The 15,992-nt window shown below is 44.9% G+C and overlaps 1 protein-coding gene across 1 annotated transcript in view; it reads right to left on the reverse strand.

Moving 5' to 3' along the window:
* TERF2IP (TERF2 interacting protein) overlaps positions 1 to 6,879 on the reverse strand; it is a 40,670-nt gene extending 33,791 nt beyond the window's left edge. The window contains exon 1 of the mRNA XM_069206866.1: positions 5,037 to 6,879. Within this exon, the coding sequence (XP_069062967.1) occupies positions 5,037 to 6,747 (1,711 nt within the window). The 5' untranslated portion in view covers positions 6,748 to 6,879. The remainder of the gene's footprint in view (positions 1 to 5,036) is intronic.
* Positions 6,880 to 15,992: the final 9,113 nt, after the last annotated feature.

Genomic DNA, 15,992 nt, shown 5'->3' on the forward strand with positions numbered 1-15,992 from the left:
AATAATATGAACATTTCCAACATAGTAAGAAATCAATTTTTCTTGATACATTCTAACCCCTACTTATATGAGCTACACTATATGTGAGTCTGGAGTAGGTCAACTTGCATCTAAAGATTCATAGGGGATGACATACTGAATATCTGTTTTCAGCAATTTCCAGGAGGATGGAAGTGAGTGTTCTCCCTAACGAAAATGCACAACAGGTGTATGCAGCGATTCTCTTCTCAGCACATTATAAGCAGGGGACTCAAGGCTGCAGCAGTACGTCAGTCTGGCAGGTTCTATCAGGACAATATCTGGCAGCATCTGGTGTGATAATCTGGGGCGGAGATCTCCCATTTGATGGTGATTTCAGAGAGTGTTCATAGTTAATCAACCACTTTCATCTCTCTTAAGGAATGTATTGACATATTCCAAAACATCAGATGTATGTACTAATGAACAAGTTACTTACCTTTGGTAATGCCTTATCTGGTAGAGACTATCTAGCTGCTAGATAGAGTCTCCACCAGATAAGGCACTACTAAAGGTTAATTAACTTGTGCATCTGATGAATTCTTACCTTAGTATAGATACCCATGCATTGCTTCCTCGGAGGTGGGACTGCCGTACAGATTGTACTTGAAAGTCCATTTAGACCGAACAGGAAAAGTGACAGCCACACTGGAATTGACTGTTCAGGCACTAGTGCTTTGCAAACATGTGCAATGGAGCCCACGTTGCTATCCGACCGTTATCCAGGACAGAAACTCCACAAGCTAACACAGCGGTCGCAGCCTTGGCTCTGGTAGAATGAGCTTGCAAACTTTCAAGAGGTTGCTTTTTGGCGAATATGTAGCAGATGTTGATGGAGAGCACTATCCGTCATCATATGGTCTGTTTCTGCAATGTCCTCTCTTTCTTGCCTCGACGTACCCCACAAAAAATTGACCATCCACCCAGAACTCCCCTGTGCGGCCAAGGTAGAACAACAATGCTCTTTTTGGGTCTAGTCAATGAAGTCTCTCCTCTTCTTTAAAGGGGTGGGGAGCATAGAAGGTTGGCAGAGTGAGGTACTGGCCTACATGAAATGGAGATACCACGTTTGTTAAGAACAATGCTCTAGTTCGAAGGACCTAGTTGCCTGGATACATGGTAAAGTAAGGCGGATATGCCAATAGTGCGGATAGCCTACTGATCCTCCCGGTAGATGTTATCGCCAACAAGAAGGCTATTTTTATTGTGAGGAGCCTGAGTGGGCAGTTGTGAAGAGGCTCGAAAAGAGCATACAACAGAAACTGGAGGACTAACTTAAGCTCCCACTGTGGCATAATCAAGGATGCAGGTGGAACCGTGTTGGAAACCTTGAAAAAAATCTACGTACAGTAAGAGACTTGTATAGCAAGGCTGACCAGACAACCACAGAAATATTGAGATGGCTGAAAGATAGCCTTTCAATGTGCCCAAAACAGAGCTCTGGAGTGCCAACAGAACCTGTGAAAGGGGTTACACAATGCCAAAAACTTGCTCCAATGGCAGGCATACACTGTTTTGGCAGAAGGACGCCGGCCGGCCAAGAACAAATTACAGACTTCGGGCAGAAGTTCGAAAACATAACTGTCACCGCCTAGTCTCCATGCATGACGGTGAAGTGTTTTTCGGATTGGGTGCCTAACCCTTCCCTGCTGCTACAACGGAAGATCTATACCCAATAGGCACTCTGATTGGAAGACTAATGCTCATCCTCAACAGCTCAGGATACCAGATGTAAATGCCCAATATAGAGCCACAAAAGTAACTTGGGCCTGGTCGTTCCTGATCTTCTTGAGAACTCTAGGCAGGAGTCCGATTGGCGGAAAGGCGTACAGGAAACTAGAACTCCACTTGAGACAAAAAGCATCTCTGAGCACAAGCCGCCTTGGAAACTCCAGCGTATAAAACTGCTGACATTGTGCGCTCTCGATGGAGGCAAACAGATATAACCAAGGCTCTCCACATTTTTGGAAGAGACCTTGAGCCACTTCAGGATGGAGCAGCTATTCATAATCCACTAGGTATAGATGGCCGAGTTTGTCTGCCCTGATGTTCAGAGAACCCACTAGGTGTTGAACCAGCAGGAATATGCCATAACGTTCCAGTCATGTCCAGAGGTGCAGTGTCTCTTGACAAAGGGTCCAGGACTCCTACCTGTTTTGTTTGTTACAATACCACATAGGGGTGATATTGTCTGTGAACACTTAAACCAGCCTTTCCCTGATCGAAGGGAGAAAAGCTTTCAGCACAAACCAGATCGATCTGAGCTCCAACAGACTGATGTGAAGTCTGGGTTCTGCTGGAGACCAGAGTACTCCGATCTCTGCCCAAGCCCAGAAGTGGTGCATTTATACCTACAGTCAGCTTTGGTTGGGAAGGGAGAGGGGTCTGCCACTGACTCAATCATGATCTGCTTTGCTGATTACGTCAGGGTTTAGATTTCAGTAAGCTTCAGATTTGCTATTTTCTGGAAATCTATATAGACCATTATTAGGAGTTGAGTGGAGCATATAGAATTCCACTTTGCTCCATCATGGGAGGGCTGTTCATGCATCCAGATTTACCGGGTTCAAGAACAACAGACTTGTTTTTACCGGGTGGAAAATGTGGGCGGTAAAATAGTTGTGGGGCCCCGATGCATTAGAGCATGTACCCACTTTCTTGCCCCACACTACCCTCAACCTTGATAAGCGGCATGTAAAAGCTCACCTTCTGCCAGAGTATTGTCCTCTGTAACAGTTACAGGGTTGCAAAGCCCTTTGGGACTGTGCACACCCACCAACTCAGATGATAGGGGTACCAACACCTCTGCAATCCCTTTCCACACTAGGAAAGGTTGGACATTTACAGACTATTGACAAAAGCAAGAATAAACGTTTTCATGGTGGGGACAAAAAGTGGTGTAGGGCAATTGAATTTGCAGTTGCTCTGCAGATTTTTGCATGAGCAAATATACATGCACATATTTGTTGATGAGAAAATGGTTATCACAAAATTGTGACTGGAGTACAGTTTCCTAGAATGCTTCTATAAACTCCTGAAAGACGTAAATCTGTACTAATGCAAGTTGCATTTTTTGGGAGCGTATATTTTTATTTGAAAGCAAAAATTAATGTTGCATACATGCTTTTCCATGTGCTTGCATATAATCCGGGAGCAATCTAGGTGTGTTATAAGTAGCTTCAAATTGTTACATTTTGTGAACATGTGTACATGTTTTCATACTTGAACCACTGTCAGGGATGCAAGCTACACTCACAGCATTTCCTTAGTGCACCCCCATTAACAGTAAAGGCTTTGATAATAATGAATTTTACATGCACGTTTGAACAACTCATCCATATCCATGCACATTTTTCTTAGTGGCAGGAGCACTCCTATCTCACAGATTCGTTCTGGAAACTGACTGCCAAAGGGTTTGTGATGGAGTGGATGTGGCCACTTTGCCCAGTCAGCAAAATAAACATGAAAACCTGTTGCTCTTGACCACAAACTATGTGGTGGGCGTGGGGTGTTAGGAACTCTACATACCTAATGACTACAAAATAGCAGTCACAGGATGGGTTACCTAGCAATTTCTCAGTTGCCTCCTGGTTAAAAATCTGCATGGGGCCCACAGTTAGACACATGATTCTGACCAGCTGAAGCGTGGAGGCAGCTGTCTGCAGTGGCACAGTCGGCAGAAGACCCAGGGACATACACATAATGTGGAGGATGCATTGCATTACTGGGTCAGGTCACGTCTTGAGTAAGATTTGTGACTTAGTTTGCATGGTCACTTGATATATCCAGCTTTAAAGCCTCTAAAGCACCGAAACTTTGGCAGAAAAAAAAAATCCTCCTTCGCGCCTGAACCCCACTCCACCCCAAATTAGGTAAATCAAACCATCTAACGACCTTGCTATTCAAAAGCACTTCTCAGATCCCAACCCATTACTGTACAATGCAGGGCTGCCTCTCCGAATTGGCTCCAGCACCAAAAGAGTACTCCAAAGCAAGACATAAAAAATGTAAGTGCTATATGGTATAATGACACAGTCTGTGCTGCCACCTAACTGGTTCATTGACTCGCAGTTCTACATCAAGAAAGTCTTACCTAAGTTGGGGGAATGTGTTCCAGGGGATACTCAAAAAGTATGTATCCTGTGGGGCCCAGTTACTGCCCATCTGTCGTGCTTTTTCTAACATGTCTTATCTTTACAGCGCTTCTTATCAAAACCCGAAATCTATTATTTATAAGGAGCTTTAACACGGGAGCTTTTAGTGCTGTTCACAATATTTTTTCTTTGTGTAGGAATTCATCAAGATGCAACATGTAATTTTTCCTGCATTTTTAAGTAGGTCTGAATCGATGAGTTTTTATCAAGTCGGGGATTTTGTGGCACCATCTCTTGCATTCTGTTCTTTTATGTGGGGTATCACCAAGAGAAAACTTGGCAACATTCCCTGCATGCTGCCATTTAGTTGGGGTCTCAGGTGGCCTTGCACTGATCACAATATTATGTTCCCGTACATGACTCATTCTGAGATGGCTTTCCCCTCCTGCCTGCATACCTGTCCTTATCATGGCTCTCAGTCTGGAAGTTCCTGCTACTGTTACTTCCATTAAAATCTTTCATTTTGCTTACAGGGGGGCATGCCCCAACAAGCTTTGGAGTTGTTCGATTATATACACGACGTCTCATCCAATTGCAGCCTACTACCACTACCTATATGTTATTTTTTATGCGGGATTTCAAACTGATACAGCGTAGTACTATCTGCATCACATTCCATAAACTAGAGTTCACCTCTAAGCAGCTGGCGAGTGTTCCCTGCATTACTCTGCGATATTTCACGTTCAGAAACCCTCACATTGTTCTCCTCATTGGTTTCTTTCCCTGGATACATTACCTGGGACAACGTTGAAATGTCCCCTTAATTATGATCATGTTTATAGTCTCAATCGAGAGGTGATTCGGGACCGTTTCCCAAACACTGCACATCAGATGGAGGTCTCGTTCTAAGACTTATTTCATTACCTGCATTCTGTTCTTTATGCGTAGCCTCATCTCGAGATCTCTTGATACCATTTGCTGCATTCTGGTCTCTATGATCCATCTTTTGCTGTGGTAGCTTGAAACTGCTCCCTGCTTCTCGTTCTTCACGGGGGTTCTCATCCAGGGGTGGTGTGGTAATTGGTGAATTGTGCACTTCTGGCAAGAGTCTTTCCATTGGGATTTTGTCCCCAATCGCCCCAGTCTGCTCTTTCGAATTAGTATTGAGGCAGTGAGCACTGCTTTTTACCCCTGAACTCTGCTGTTTCTGAGGTAGCTCACCAGGTGGGCTTTTCATCATCAGATCCTTCTTGTGAGGGGTATTAGTGGCTACCGTAGCAGATGCCTCTTTACCTTTCTCAGGCAGATCAGTGCTTCTGGTGCCATCTTCGTCTTCAGCTGACAAATCGATAACGTTAAATTCGGATTGCCGGGTTATAAAACTGTGCGATTCAAGGCTACACTGAGGTGCTTTTGAATTTCCGATGCCATGGAGCTTTCTGGCATTTGTATGGCTGAGTTCAGGGGAGTCGAGAGATTTCGAATAAATGCTTTTTGTCGCGTTAAATTCTTTCGAGCTAGTGACATTATTACCAGACTTACTCGTTTGATGCGTATCCTTGTTATTTGGTTCTTTCCAATCCTTCAGAGAACCTCCAGCGTCACTTGCGGAATGGGTGGCACTTTGTCTCCCCCGATCACTCCCAAGAATACATTTATCATTATTAAGGCTGCTCAGGGCAGCTGAGGAAGCACCTATAACTCCTTTTTCTGTAACTTCGCTAATCTCCAATTGAGCAGGCGTGTTGCCTGCCTCTAGGACTCTGGCACCCTCTGTAGAGGAAACCTTCGTACTGCTCACTGGAGGAGCCAGGCTACCCCGAAGTGTGCCTGTGCGGCCATCGTGCATAGCATGTCCAGCTCTCGCCAAGGGCCCGTCTAGGTGGCTCTCTCCAAGAGTGCTTTCCTCTTGAATGTCTCTTTCCCCGCTCGCCTCCCCTCCCACGCTGTCCTCCTGCTCCTCTTGACCGTTGGCAGTAGTGTTCTGCCCTCGGGTGTCGCGACATAGGTTACAGTGCGGGTACACCAGGGTGGGAATGACGGTGCGGGCACGCAATTGGTAGTCACTCTCGCGCCCCCGAAGTTTCCTGAAGTACCGGCTCTTCATGGCTTGCCAGGTGTGTCGGGTGAGCTGTACACGGCCCATCTCCTTCCAGACGGCTGTGCCAGTGACTGCAGCACCGACAGGAGCATGGTCACGAAGGTACATGAGGATGGCCAAGTCCTCGGCGCGGGTGAAGGAGCTGCGGCTGTTGGAGCGGCTCAGGACTAACTCGTGAGAGCAGCACGGTTGGGTAGAGATGTCTTCGGGGACCAAGCGATATCCCTCCGGGTCTAGAAGTTCTCCTGCCCGCACGCACTCCGCCACGAACCGAGCGGAGATGTAGGTGTCCGGCCCGGCCTTGAAGCTCTCCTCTGGCGGTGCCAGGAGCAGTGCCCCAGGCTGCCGCAGCCGACACAACAACCCTCCCCCGTGCTCGATGAGCGCGGACAGCAGTCGCTTCCAGGGCCCTGGAGGCACATAGAAGTGCATAGGACTGCCATCCTCCTGAAGGAACAGGGTGCTGGGATGAGTGAGAGGTGCGGCGGCTAACTCTTCGAACTCTTTCAACACCTCAGACGAGGGAGACAGCATGGTAGCTGACTGGCCCAACGGGCGCGCGCTGCCGGTCCCAGCTTCAAACACAACCGTTAACGCTTGCGCTAGAACCGAGTCACTACTCTACTACAGGAGTTGATTGGATATCAACAATGTACTACATGCAAAACATAAGTGTTCCTTCTCACAGTCAATGCCCTTTAAATAAAAAAAAAAAAACACCAAGACTGAGTTACTAATCTACTACAATAGGTGATTGGAGATCGACAAAGTACTACCTGAAGAACAGAAATGCCCCATATCAGAAAAAAACACAATCTCGAAGTCTTTGGAAAAGAAAGAGCTCAAACCAAGGGCGAATTGAATAAAAAATAAACCGAAAACAAACCTAACCCTAAACGATGACGAGCAGTTAAAAAAGTGTACACGTTTAAAGAACCGATTTGGCACGCGAGGAGTTCACTCTGGAAGACCAAATAATAAAACGTCACAACATTTACCAGCGGGACATTTACAACCAAAGATTGTGCTTTAAAATTACAGTGAGATGTCTTGATTCATTGACCGCGCGCTTCATGACTATGCAATACTACGACACCGCTCCACGGAAGGGGCGGGGCTAAAGAACAGCGACATTTGATAACAGGACATTGCAGCAGCGCAGTGAAGCAGTGCAGTAATTGGGAAGGCCGAGTAGACTTCAAACAACCGGAGGTTGAATGTATTAGTTTGCGATTTTTTATAACATGGACAGTACCGAACGGGGTATCTTAGCGCTTAAAATAAGAACAGTTAGAATTGTATTCAAGCAGTTTACAAAGGAGTAGTTGCTAACGTTTATTTACAAAAGAGCATTTTACTGTAGTTAAATACATTCAAACACAAGACACATACATGAACCAATTTCTGCAAAAAGTTATACACTTGTCATTAGGATATGTGATGAATATAAAATAAATGCAATAACAAGACAAGTTAGTGTGATTTTTATCAGGTTTCGCGTGTGCAGTGATGAAATCTATTGTAAGAAAAAAAGCATTTGAGGTGCAATGGGTCTCGCGTTAGCGCGAGTTAGAGCTATTAGTCTTGCACATTCCTAACTCGACTTTTCTTGCCACACACAGTTCACATGAGCAACTCAATTCAAAGCGCCATGGCCGCCTTCAGCGCAAGAGTTATTGGCTCCCTGCGTGAATGTCCAAAACTGGAGGGGCCATCACATGCTGTAACAGGAGGAAGCGTGACTTATTTTGATGGCCATCAAAAACGTTCACTTAGTGAAATCGCTTGGGAGGGAACTCACCACACAAAGGGAGGTACATTTCACAAAATACACCAATAAAAATGAACAATTTAAAACAAGCACAACAAAGAATGAATAGCAAGAGGTGGTAAAAAGCCTACAGAGAGATTACAAAAGGCCAGAGAGTTTTTCCGCTCAACCCTAAAAACTCTTAACCCCCTTCACTGCTAAGCCTTTTATCCCCTGTGCTGTTTGGAGTAGTTTGCACTTACCCTCCCATAACATTTTTTGCACATAAGCTATCCACGCACAATCTGCGTCTGGTTTTTCCCAACATCCTGGGGATTCTAAAGGTGCCCAGGGTTTGTGGATTCCCCTAGAGGGGAGTGGGAAATTAGGCACAATAAAGCAACAGTTTGAGTTTTTTTTAGAACAGTACTAAAGTCGCCATCTTCCCAGCTTTCAGGAACATGCAAAGCTGAATAAAAAATCACATTTTGTAACACAGGTTTAGCATTTTTCTAAGAGGTAGCCTGTTTGCCCTATTTTTATGCTCTCAACCTACTTCCAGTTTGTGGTGGAAACCAGTGGGAAACCCATGGGTGATCCAGAAAAGCTAGACATTTATGAAAAGTAGACAAAATTCTGAATTCAGTAAGAAGTCACGTTTGTAAATCCCTCAAAATTTTCACAAGAAATATTGAAAATGAGTAGGAAAAAAACGGGCACTAGTGACATTTCATCTGTAACTTTTTGCACAATGGCAAATTGAAAAGAGCAATCTACCATTATGTTCTCTAGACCCTTCAGGTTGTGGGGATATGTAGGGTTTGTAGGTTCTCCAAGACCCAAAATTACACAGACTCAACAACAGCTGCACCATACACTGGTTTTTCATTGAGTACCAAGCATAGACCAATTCTTATAGCAAAATAGGCAGAGTGAAAAATGGATTTCAAGGAAACTTATGTATTTCTGAAATGTGCACAAGATATAGAGTTTAGGGGCAGTGGTTATTTCTACATTTCTGAATTTGGGTTCATGTACACACGTATGATTTAGAGGGTATTTTTCAAAATGTCATCCTTTTATATACTAGCTTATAATTGAAAAGTACAGATGCGGCAAAATCCAGTTGGTAATAACAAATGTTCTACTATTTTATACTTCCACAAGACTCCCAGTAGTAACCTAGACACCTAGGGGTATGCAGGGTGTTCTGACTTGTGTGGCTCTCACCACATTTATATACCCAGAATCCCTTGCAAACCTCAAACTGTGACACAAAATCACATTTTCCTCACATTTCTGTGATGGAAAGTTCTGGAAACTGTGAGGAGCCACAAACGTCCTTCCACCGGCATTACCCCAAGTCTCCTGATAAAAATGGTACCTCATTTTTTTTTTTTAATTTGTATTTTTTTGTCCTCATCACACTACTCCACTCCAGCAGGGGTAAATCCTGGGATTGTATCTCAAGACGCGGGCCCCTCAGTATCAACGGACCACACCACCTGTTGAGACGCACTAGTTCCCTCTTTCCCCATAACTCAACAGCCCAAGCGACTAGCCCTGCTCAGTCGCGCGATAGTCTTACCAGAGTATAATCTGGTGGGTAGGATGGAGCTTTAATCATTGGAGTTTGTTCAGGAAACACATGACCCAGCAAAATTCATTGTTTGATTACCATTCTCCCAAATCCACCAAAACTCATCTCTCTTACTAACAGGACCAATCCGTTCCAAGTTGCAAAGCAGATTAACTGACATTACCCACTCCTGGTCTGAGGGGGGTGATGACCAAGTCCATTTACGACAGAGCTCCTGTCGGGCCAAAAGTATCAGGACAAACAGCAGATACTCATGATGTATGGTGACTTTCTCGGCTTGAGTCCCTTGATTACGTAGCCCAAAAATAATCATCAAAGGACTTTTCTCCAGCTCCAAACTAAGAATTTCTTAGAATTTTTTTCAATACCTTCCCAGAACTTCTCCAACTCGGAACACAGCCAAAACATATGAAGATCATCTGCACTGGGATAGCCACAATAAGGGCAATTCTTCTCTAGCTTTCCTGTAACAGTCAACTTTGCCGGTGTTAAGTAAACCCTATGGAAAGAGAACAGATGATTTTTCTTCATAGCTGCAGACTTGGTAGTAAACCACAGCCTAGAACATGATGTTTCCCACAAGTTAACGTCTAGGGCTAGAAAAACATTCCCCCACTTCAACACCGGAAAAGGCGGATCCTCTTCTGCCACATCCATCAGCGTGTGGTACCACAGGGCAACTTTTTTCTTGATGAATTTCTGCCCTAGCTTCTCATCCAAGGACTTTTCCCGATTTCTCCCTCCCGAAGAGATTTGACCCAACTCGACAACTGGTAATATTTAAACTTTGAAATTGTTTCTCAAACTTACTCCGAAAATGTGGACCAAGATACCAACTTAGAATCCTCTAAAATTTGGCCCCATTTATTCACTCCATTGACCTTCAACTGAAGTGATAACTTGTCCAAAAGGCACTCTGGAGTACCTGGTGAATCCCAGATAGGTGCCAAGCTACTATAATAAGCTATACCCAGAATACCCCGTATCTGGGACCAAATTTTACACGCTTGTTTAAGAATTCTAAGTCGGACCTTCTTAAAATAATTCGAATGGCTGAATTTGTATAAAAAAAATTCACCCTCTTCTGCAAAAAGATAGGTCAAAGCATTCCAAAAAGATGTATACTCTGCCCTGTTACTCAAAATAATTCTTACATTCTTTAACTAAAAAGCAAGATAATATTTGTAGAAATCTGGTGTTGCTATCCCACCCCATTCTTTCATTTTGCATAACTTCTTCCAAGCTATCCTTACACACTTGAATGCCCATATAAATGTAGATAGATCACCCTGTAATTTCTTTAACCAACATGCTTTAAATTCCAATGGGATAGCATTAAATAGAAAGATACATTTTGGAAGAATAATCATCTTTAAAATATTAGATTTGCCTATTAAAGAGAGGGGAACATATCTTGAGGAGTTTTTTCGTCTCAAAATGAGCTCTATCAAAATTAACCTTCGTCACTTTACTAAAGTCGGCCATGACCTGAATGCCCAAGTATCTTATCTCTTGCTTAACTAATGGAGAATTATAAACCATGTTCCAACACATAATCTCTGTCTTCTCAGAATTTACGGACTAGCCCGACACCCTACCAAACTCTTCCATTAACAAATTAATAGTAGGGAGGGAAGCAGTAACATCCCTGGTATAAATCATGAGATCATTTGCATACAATGCAACTTTCCTTTCCCACCCAATGCTTTGGGAGGGAAGAACATTAACATTGGCCCTAAGTGATATTGCCAGAGGTTCGATGTACAAATCAAACAAGAGAGGAGATAAGGGGCACCTTTGATGAGTCCCTCGCCCAATCCTGAACTCTTGTGAGAGCTTATCATTGATCAATAATCGGGCTGTGGGACACCTATACAAAACCATAATTGCCTTAATAAAAGAATCCCCAAGACCATAAAGTTCCATTACAACCTTCAAGAAGGTCCAATTTACCCAATCAAATGCTTTAGCTGCATCGAAGACCAAAACCGCAAGCTGGGCCCTCTCCTGCAGAGCTATATCTACGGCTCCCAACAAGTCTTGGGTTAATTCCTGAAGTTGTCTACCCTTAATAAATGCCTTCTGATCCACATGCACCAGCCTACCAACCACTCTCCCAAGTCTTCTAGCTAAAATAGCGGTATAAAGTTTATAATCAGAATTAAGTAATGAAATAGGTCGATACGAAGTACACAGAGTTGGATCTTTTCAAGGTTTCAAAAGTAGACAAATTATAGCCTCATCCCAAGATTTCGGCGCTTGCAAACCTCCAAGAAACACATAATTAAAAACTTCCAACAAGACTTGGGTCAACTCCTATCTAAGTACACTATATTATTCATTTGGAAGATTATCAGGACCAGGTGCCTTTCCTCTCTCTAAATTCTTTAGTGCTTCAACCACCTCTCTTTCCTCTATCTTGCCACCTAACTGCTGTTGTGTCAACTCTTCCAGAACCGGGAGGTGTATTCGCTTCAAAAACTCTCTAGCCTGCTCTTCAGATACCCGCAAATCTTCAGTATAAAGTATTTGAAAAAAAGAAGTAAAGGCTTCTTCTATCTCTGGTGCCTCTAAGCAGAGATGACCTGAGTCTCCTGCTCTAATCGACGAAATATAGTTCTTTGAGTAATCTGGCTTAGTTTTCCATGCTAACAGCTTGATGCACCCTTCCCCATACTCATAATGTGCGTAACAACTGCTATCCCATCTTTTCCTATTTTGTCTCTCTAGAAACAGTTCCAAATCTATAGTCGCTATTTCATGACGAACTTCCAAACATCCTGGCTGCCTTTCACTTGCGGACTGGTAGGAATTATTAATTAACCCCTGCAAAGTAGCTACGGCAGATTCAAGGTTTTTTAATTCCGCCTTCTCCTCTCGATTCCTATAAGACGCAAAACTAACAAGTCTGCCCCTAATATATGCCTTATAGGCATCCCAGACAATCTGTACAGCGGGTGACCCGTAGTTAATGGCAAAAAACTCTTTTATGTCTTTCCTTAAAGCCTCAATTATCAACTCATCTAAAAATAATACCCTATTCTCCGTCCACCTAAAATTAGAGAGTTGTGTGTTAAAACCAAGATGCAATTTCACTGCTGAATGATCAGAAAGGTGAGCTGGGGCATGCCCCACATAGTAGATGCTACCACACAAACTTTTTTGTACCAGAAAAAAGTGTATCCTGGACCTGTGAGCATATTTCTTGTTATTAAATGTAAATCTTGAGCCTTCACCCCCCTTCCAACGCCAAATATCCACAAAACCAAGATCTGTCATAGCCTGCCTCACCCACAACCGTGTTTTAGGGGAATTAACAATGGTTGTGGGAGTAGATTTATCCAAAACAGGCTCCAACAATATATTAAAGTCTCCTCCCAGCAAAACTGGGTATTTGGTTAGTACTAGGTGTTAGGACCATAATAACCTGCAACCGTGAACCAGAACCCAAACAAGCTCACTTCTACTATCAATCATCTGGCTTTTGGATCCACTAACACCTCGCCCACCTTTACCTTTAATGATTTTTTAAAGAGAATTGCCACCCCCTTAACTGCACAGGATTAGTACTTACACTATAACCTACCCAGTTCACTTGCTTAAGAAAGGTGTCCCATTTATCTTGCAATAAGTGAGTCTCCTGAAGAATAACTAACTCCTCCTCAACGATTCTTATAAACTCAAAAATCTTCCTCCTCCTTCCCTTAACCCTCAAACCATTTACATTCCACAAGAGAATCTTCAACTGGGAGAACTTGTGACTACCCATTACTGGCAAGACAGCACCCAACCCCACGGCACCCCTGCCAAGCCTGAATGTAGAAACTTAGAGGACAATTATATGTATTTTTTCCTTTTTTTTCCCACATGCTCCCACACCTAGTGCAAAACAATAACCCAATCACCTGTAACAATAAAACCCCCCTGTAAGGAAATGCCTCCTTGGCATGGTTGCCCCCTGACTTTTTGCCTTTGCTGATGCTATGTTTACAATTGAAAGTGTGCTGAGGCCTGCTAACCAGGCCCCAGCACCAGTGTTCTTTCCCTAACCTGTACTTTTGTATCCACAATTGGCAGACCCTGGCATCCAGATAAGTCCCTTGTAACTGGTACTTCTAGTACCAAGGGCCCTGATGCCAAGGAAGGTCTCTAAGGGCTGCAGCATGTCTTATGCCACCCTGGAGACCTCTCACTCAGCACAGACACACTGCTTGCCAGCTTGTGTGTGCTAGTGAGGACAAAACGAGTAAGTCGACATGGCACTCCCCTCAGGGTGCCATGCCAGCCTCTCACTGCCTATGCAGTATAGGTAAGCCACCCCTCTAGCAGGCCTTACAGCCCTAAGGCAGGGTGCACTATACCATAGGTGAGGGTACCAGTGCATGAGCATGGTACCCCTACAGTGTCTAAACAAAACCTTAGACATTGTAAGTGCAGGGTAGCCATAAGAGTATATGGTCTGGGAGTTTGTCAAACACGAACTCCACAGCACCATAATGGCTACACTGAAAACTGGGAAGTTTGGTATCAAACTTCTCAGCACAATAAATGCACACTGATGCCAGTGTACATTTTATTATAAAATGCACCCCAGAGGGCACCTTAGAGGTGCCCCCTGAAACTTAACCGACTATCTGTGTAGGCTGACTAGTTTTAGCAGCCTGCCACAAACCGAGACATGTTGCTGGCCCCATGGGGAGAGTGCCTTTGTCACTCTGAGGCCAGTAACAAAGCCTGCACTGGGTGGAGATGCTAACACCTCCCCCGGGTAGGAATTGTCACACCTGGCGGTGAGCCTCAAAGGCTCACCTCCTTTGTGCCAACCCAGCAGGACACTCCAGCTAGTGGAGTTGCCCGCCCCCTCCGGCCAGGCCCCACTTTTTGGCGGCAAGGCCGGAGAAAATAATGAGAAAAACAAGGAGGAGTCACTGGCCAGTCAGGACAGCCCCTAAGGTGTCCTGAGCTGAAGTGACTCTAACTTTTAGAAATCCTCCATCTTGCAGATGGAGGATTCCCCCAATAGGGTTAGGATTGTGACCCCCTCCCCTTGGGAGGAGGCACAAAGAGGGTGTACCCACCCTCAGGGCTAGTAGCCATTGGCTACTAACCCCCCAGACCTAAACACGCCCTTAAATTTAGTATTTAAGGGCTACCCTGAACCCTAGAAAATTAGATTCCTGCAACTACAAGAAGAAGGACTGCCCAGCTGAAAACCCCTGCAGCGGAAGACCAGAAGACGACAACTGCCTTGGCTCCAGAAACTCACCGGCCTGTCTCCTGCCTTCCAAAGATCCTGCTCCAGCGACGCCTTCCAAAGGGACCAGCGACCTCGACATCCTCTGAGGACTGCCCCTGCTTCGAAAAGACAAGAAACTCCTGAGGACAGCGGACCTGCTCCAAGAAAAGCTGCAACTTTGTTTCCAGCAACTTTAAAGAACCCTGCAAGCTCCCCGCAAGAAGCGTGAGACTTGCAACACTGCACCCGGCGACCCCGACTCGGCTGGTGGCGATCCAACACCTCAGGAGGGACCCCAGGACTACTCTGATACTGTGAGTACCAAAACCTGTCCCCCCTGAGCCCCCACAGCGCCGCCTGCAGAGGGAATCCCGAGGCTTCCCCTGACCGCGACTCTTTGAACCTAAAGTCCCGACGCCTGGGAGAGACCCTGCACCCGCAGCCCCCAGGACCTGAAGGACCGGACTTTCACTGGAGAAGTGATCCACAGGAGTCCCTCTCCCTTGCCCAAGTGGAGGTTTCCCCGAGGAATCCCCCCCTTGCCTGCCTGCAGCGCTGAAGAGATCCCGAGATCTCTCATAGACTAACATTGCGAACCCGACGCTTGTTTCTACACTGCACCCGGCCGCCCCCGCGCCGCTGAGGGTGAAATTTCTGTGTGGACTTGTGTCCCCCCCGGTGCCCTACAAAACCCCCCTGGTCTGCCCTCCGAAGACGCGGGTACTTACCTGCAAGCAGACCGGAACCGGGGCACCCCCTTCTCTCCATTCTAGCCTATGTGTTTTGGGCACCACTTTGAACTCTGCACCTGACCGGCCCTGAGCTGCTGGTGTGGTGACTTTGGGGTTGCTCTGAACCCCCAACGGTGGGCTACCTTGGACCAAGAACTAAGCCCTGTAAGTGTCTTACTTACCTGGTTAACCTAACAAATACTTACCTCCCCTAGGAACTGTGAAAATTGCACTAAGTGTCCACTTTTAAAACAGCTATTTGTGAATAACTTGAAAAGTATACATGCAAGTTTGATGATTTGAAGTTCCTAAAGTACTTACCTGCAATACCTTTCGAATGAGATATTACATGTAGAATTTGAACCTGTGGTTCTTAAAATAAACTAAGAAAAGATATTTTTCTATATAAAAACCTATTGGCTGGATTTGTCTCTGAGTGTGTGTACCTCATTTATTGTCTAT

Source organism: Pleurodeles waltl, chromosome 9 (assembly GCF_031143425.1).
Source record: "Pleurodeles waltl isolate 20211129_DDA chromosome 9, aPleWal1.hap1.20221129, whole genome shotgun sequence".
Classification (NCBI taxonomy): Eukaryota; Metazoa; Chordata; class Amphibia; order Caudata; family Salamandridae; genus Pleurodeles; species Pleurodeles waltl.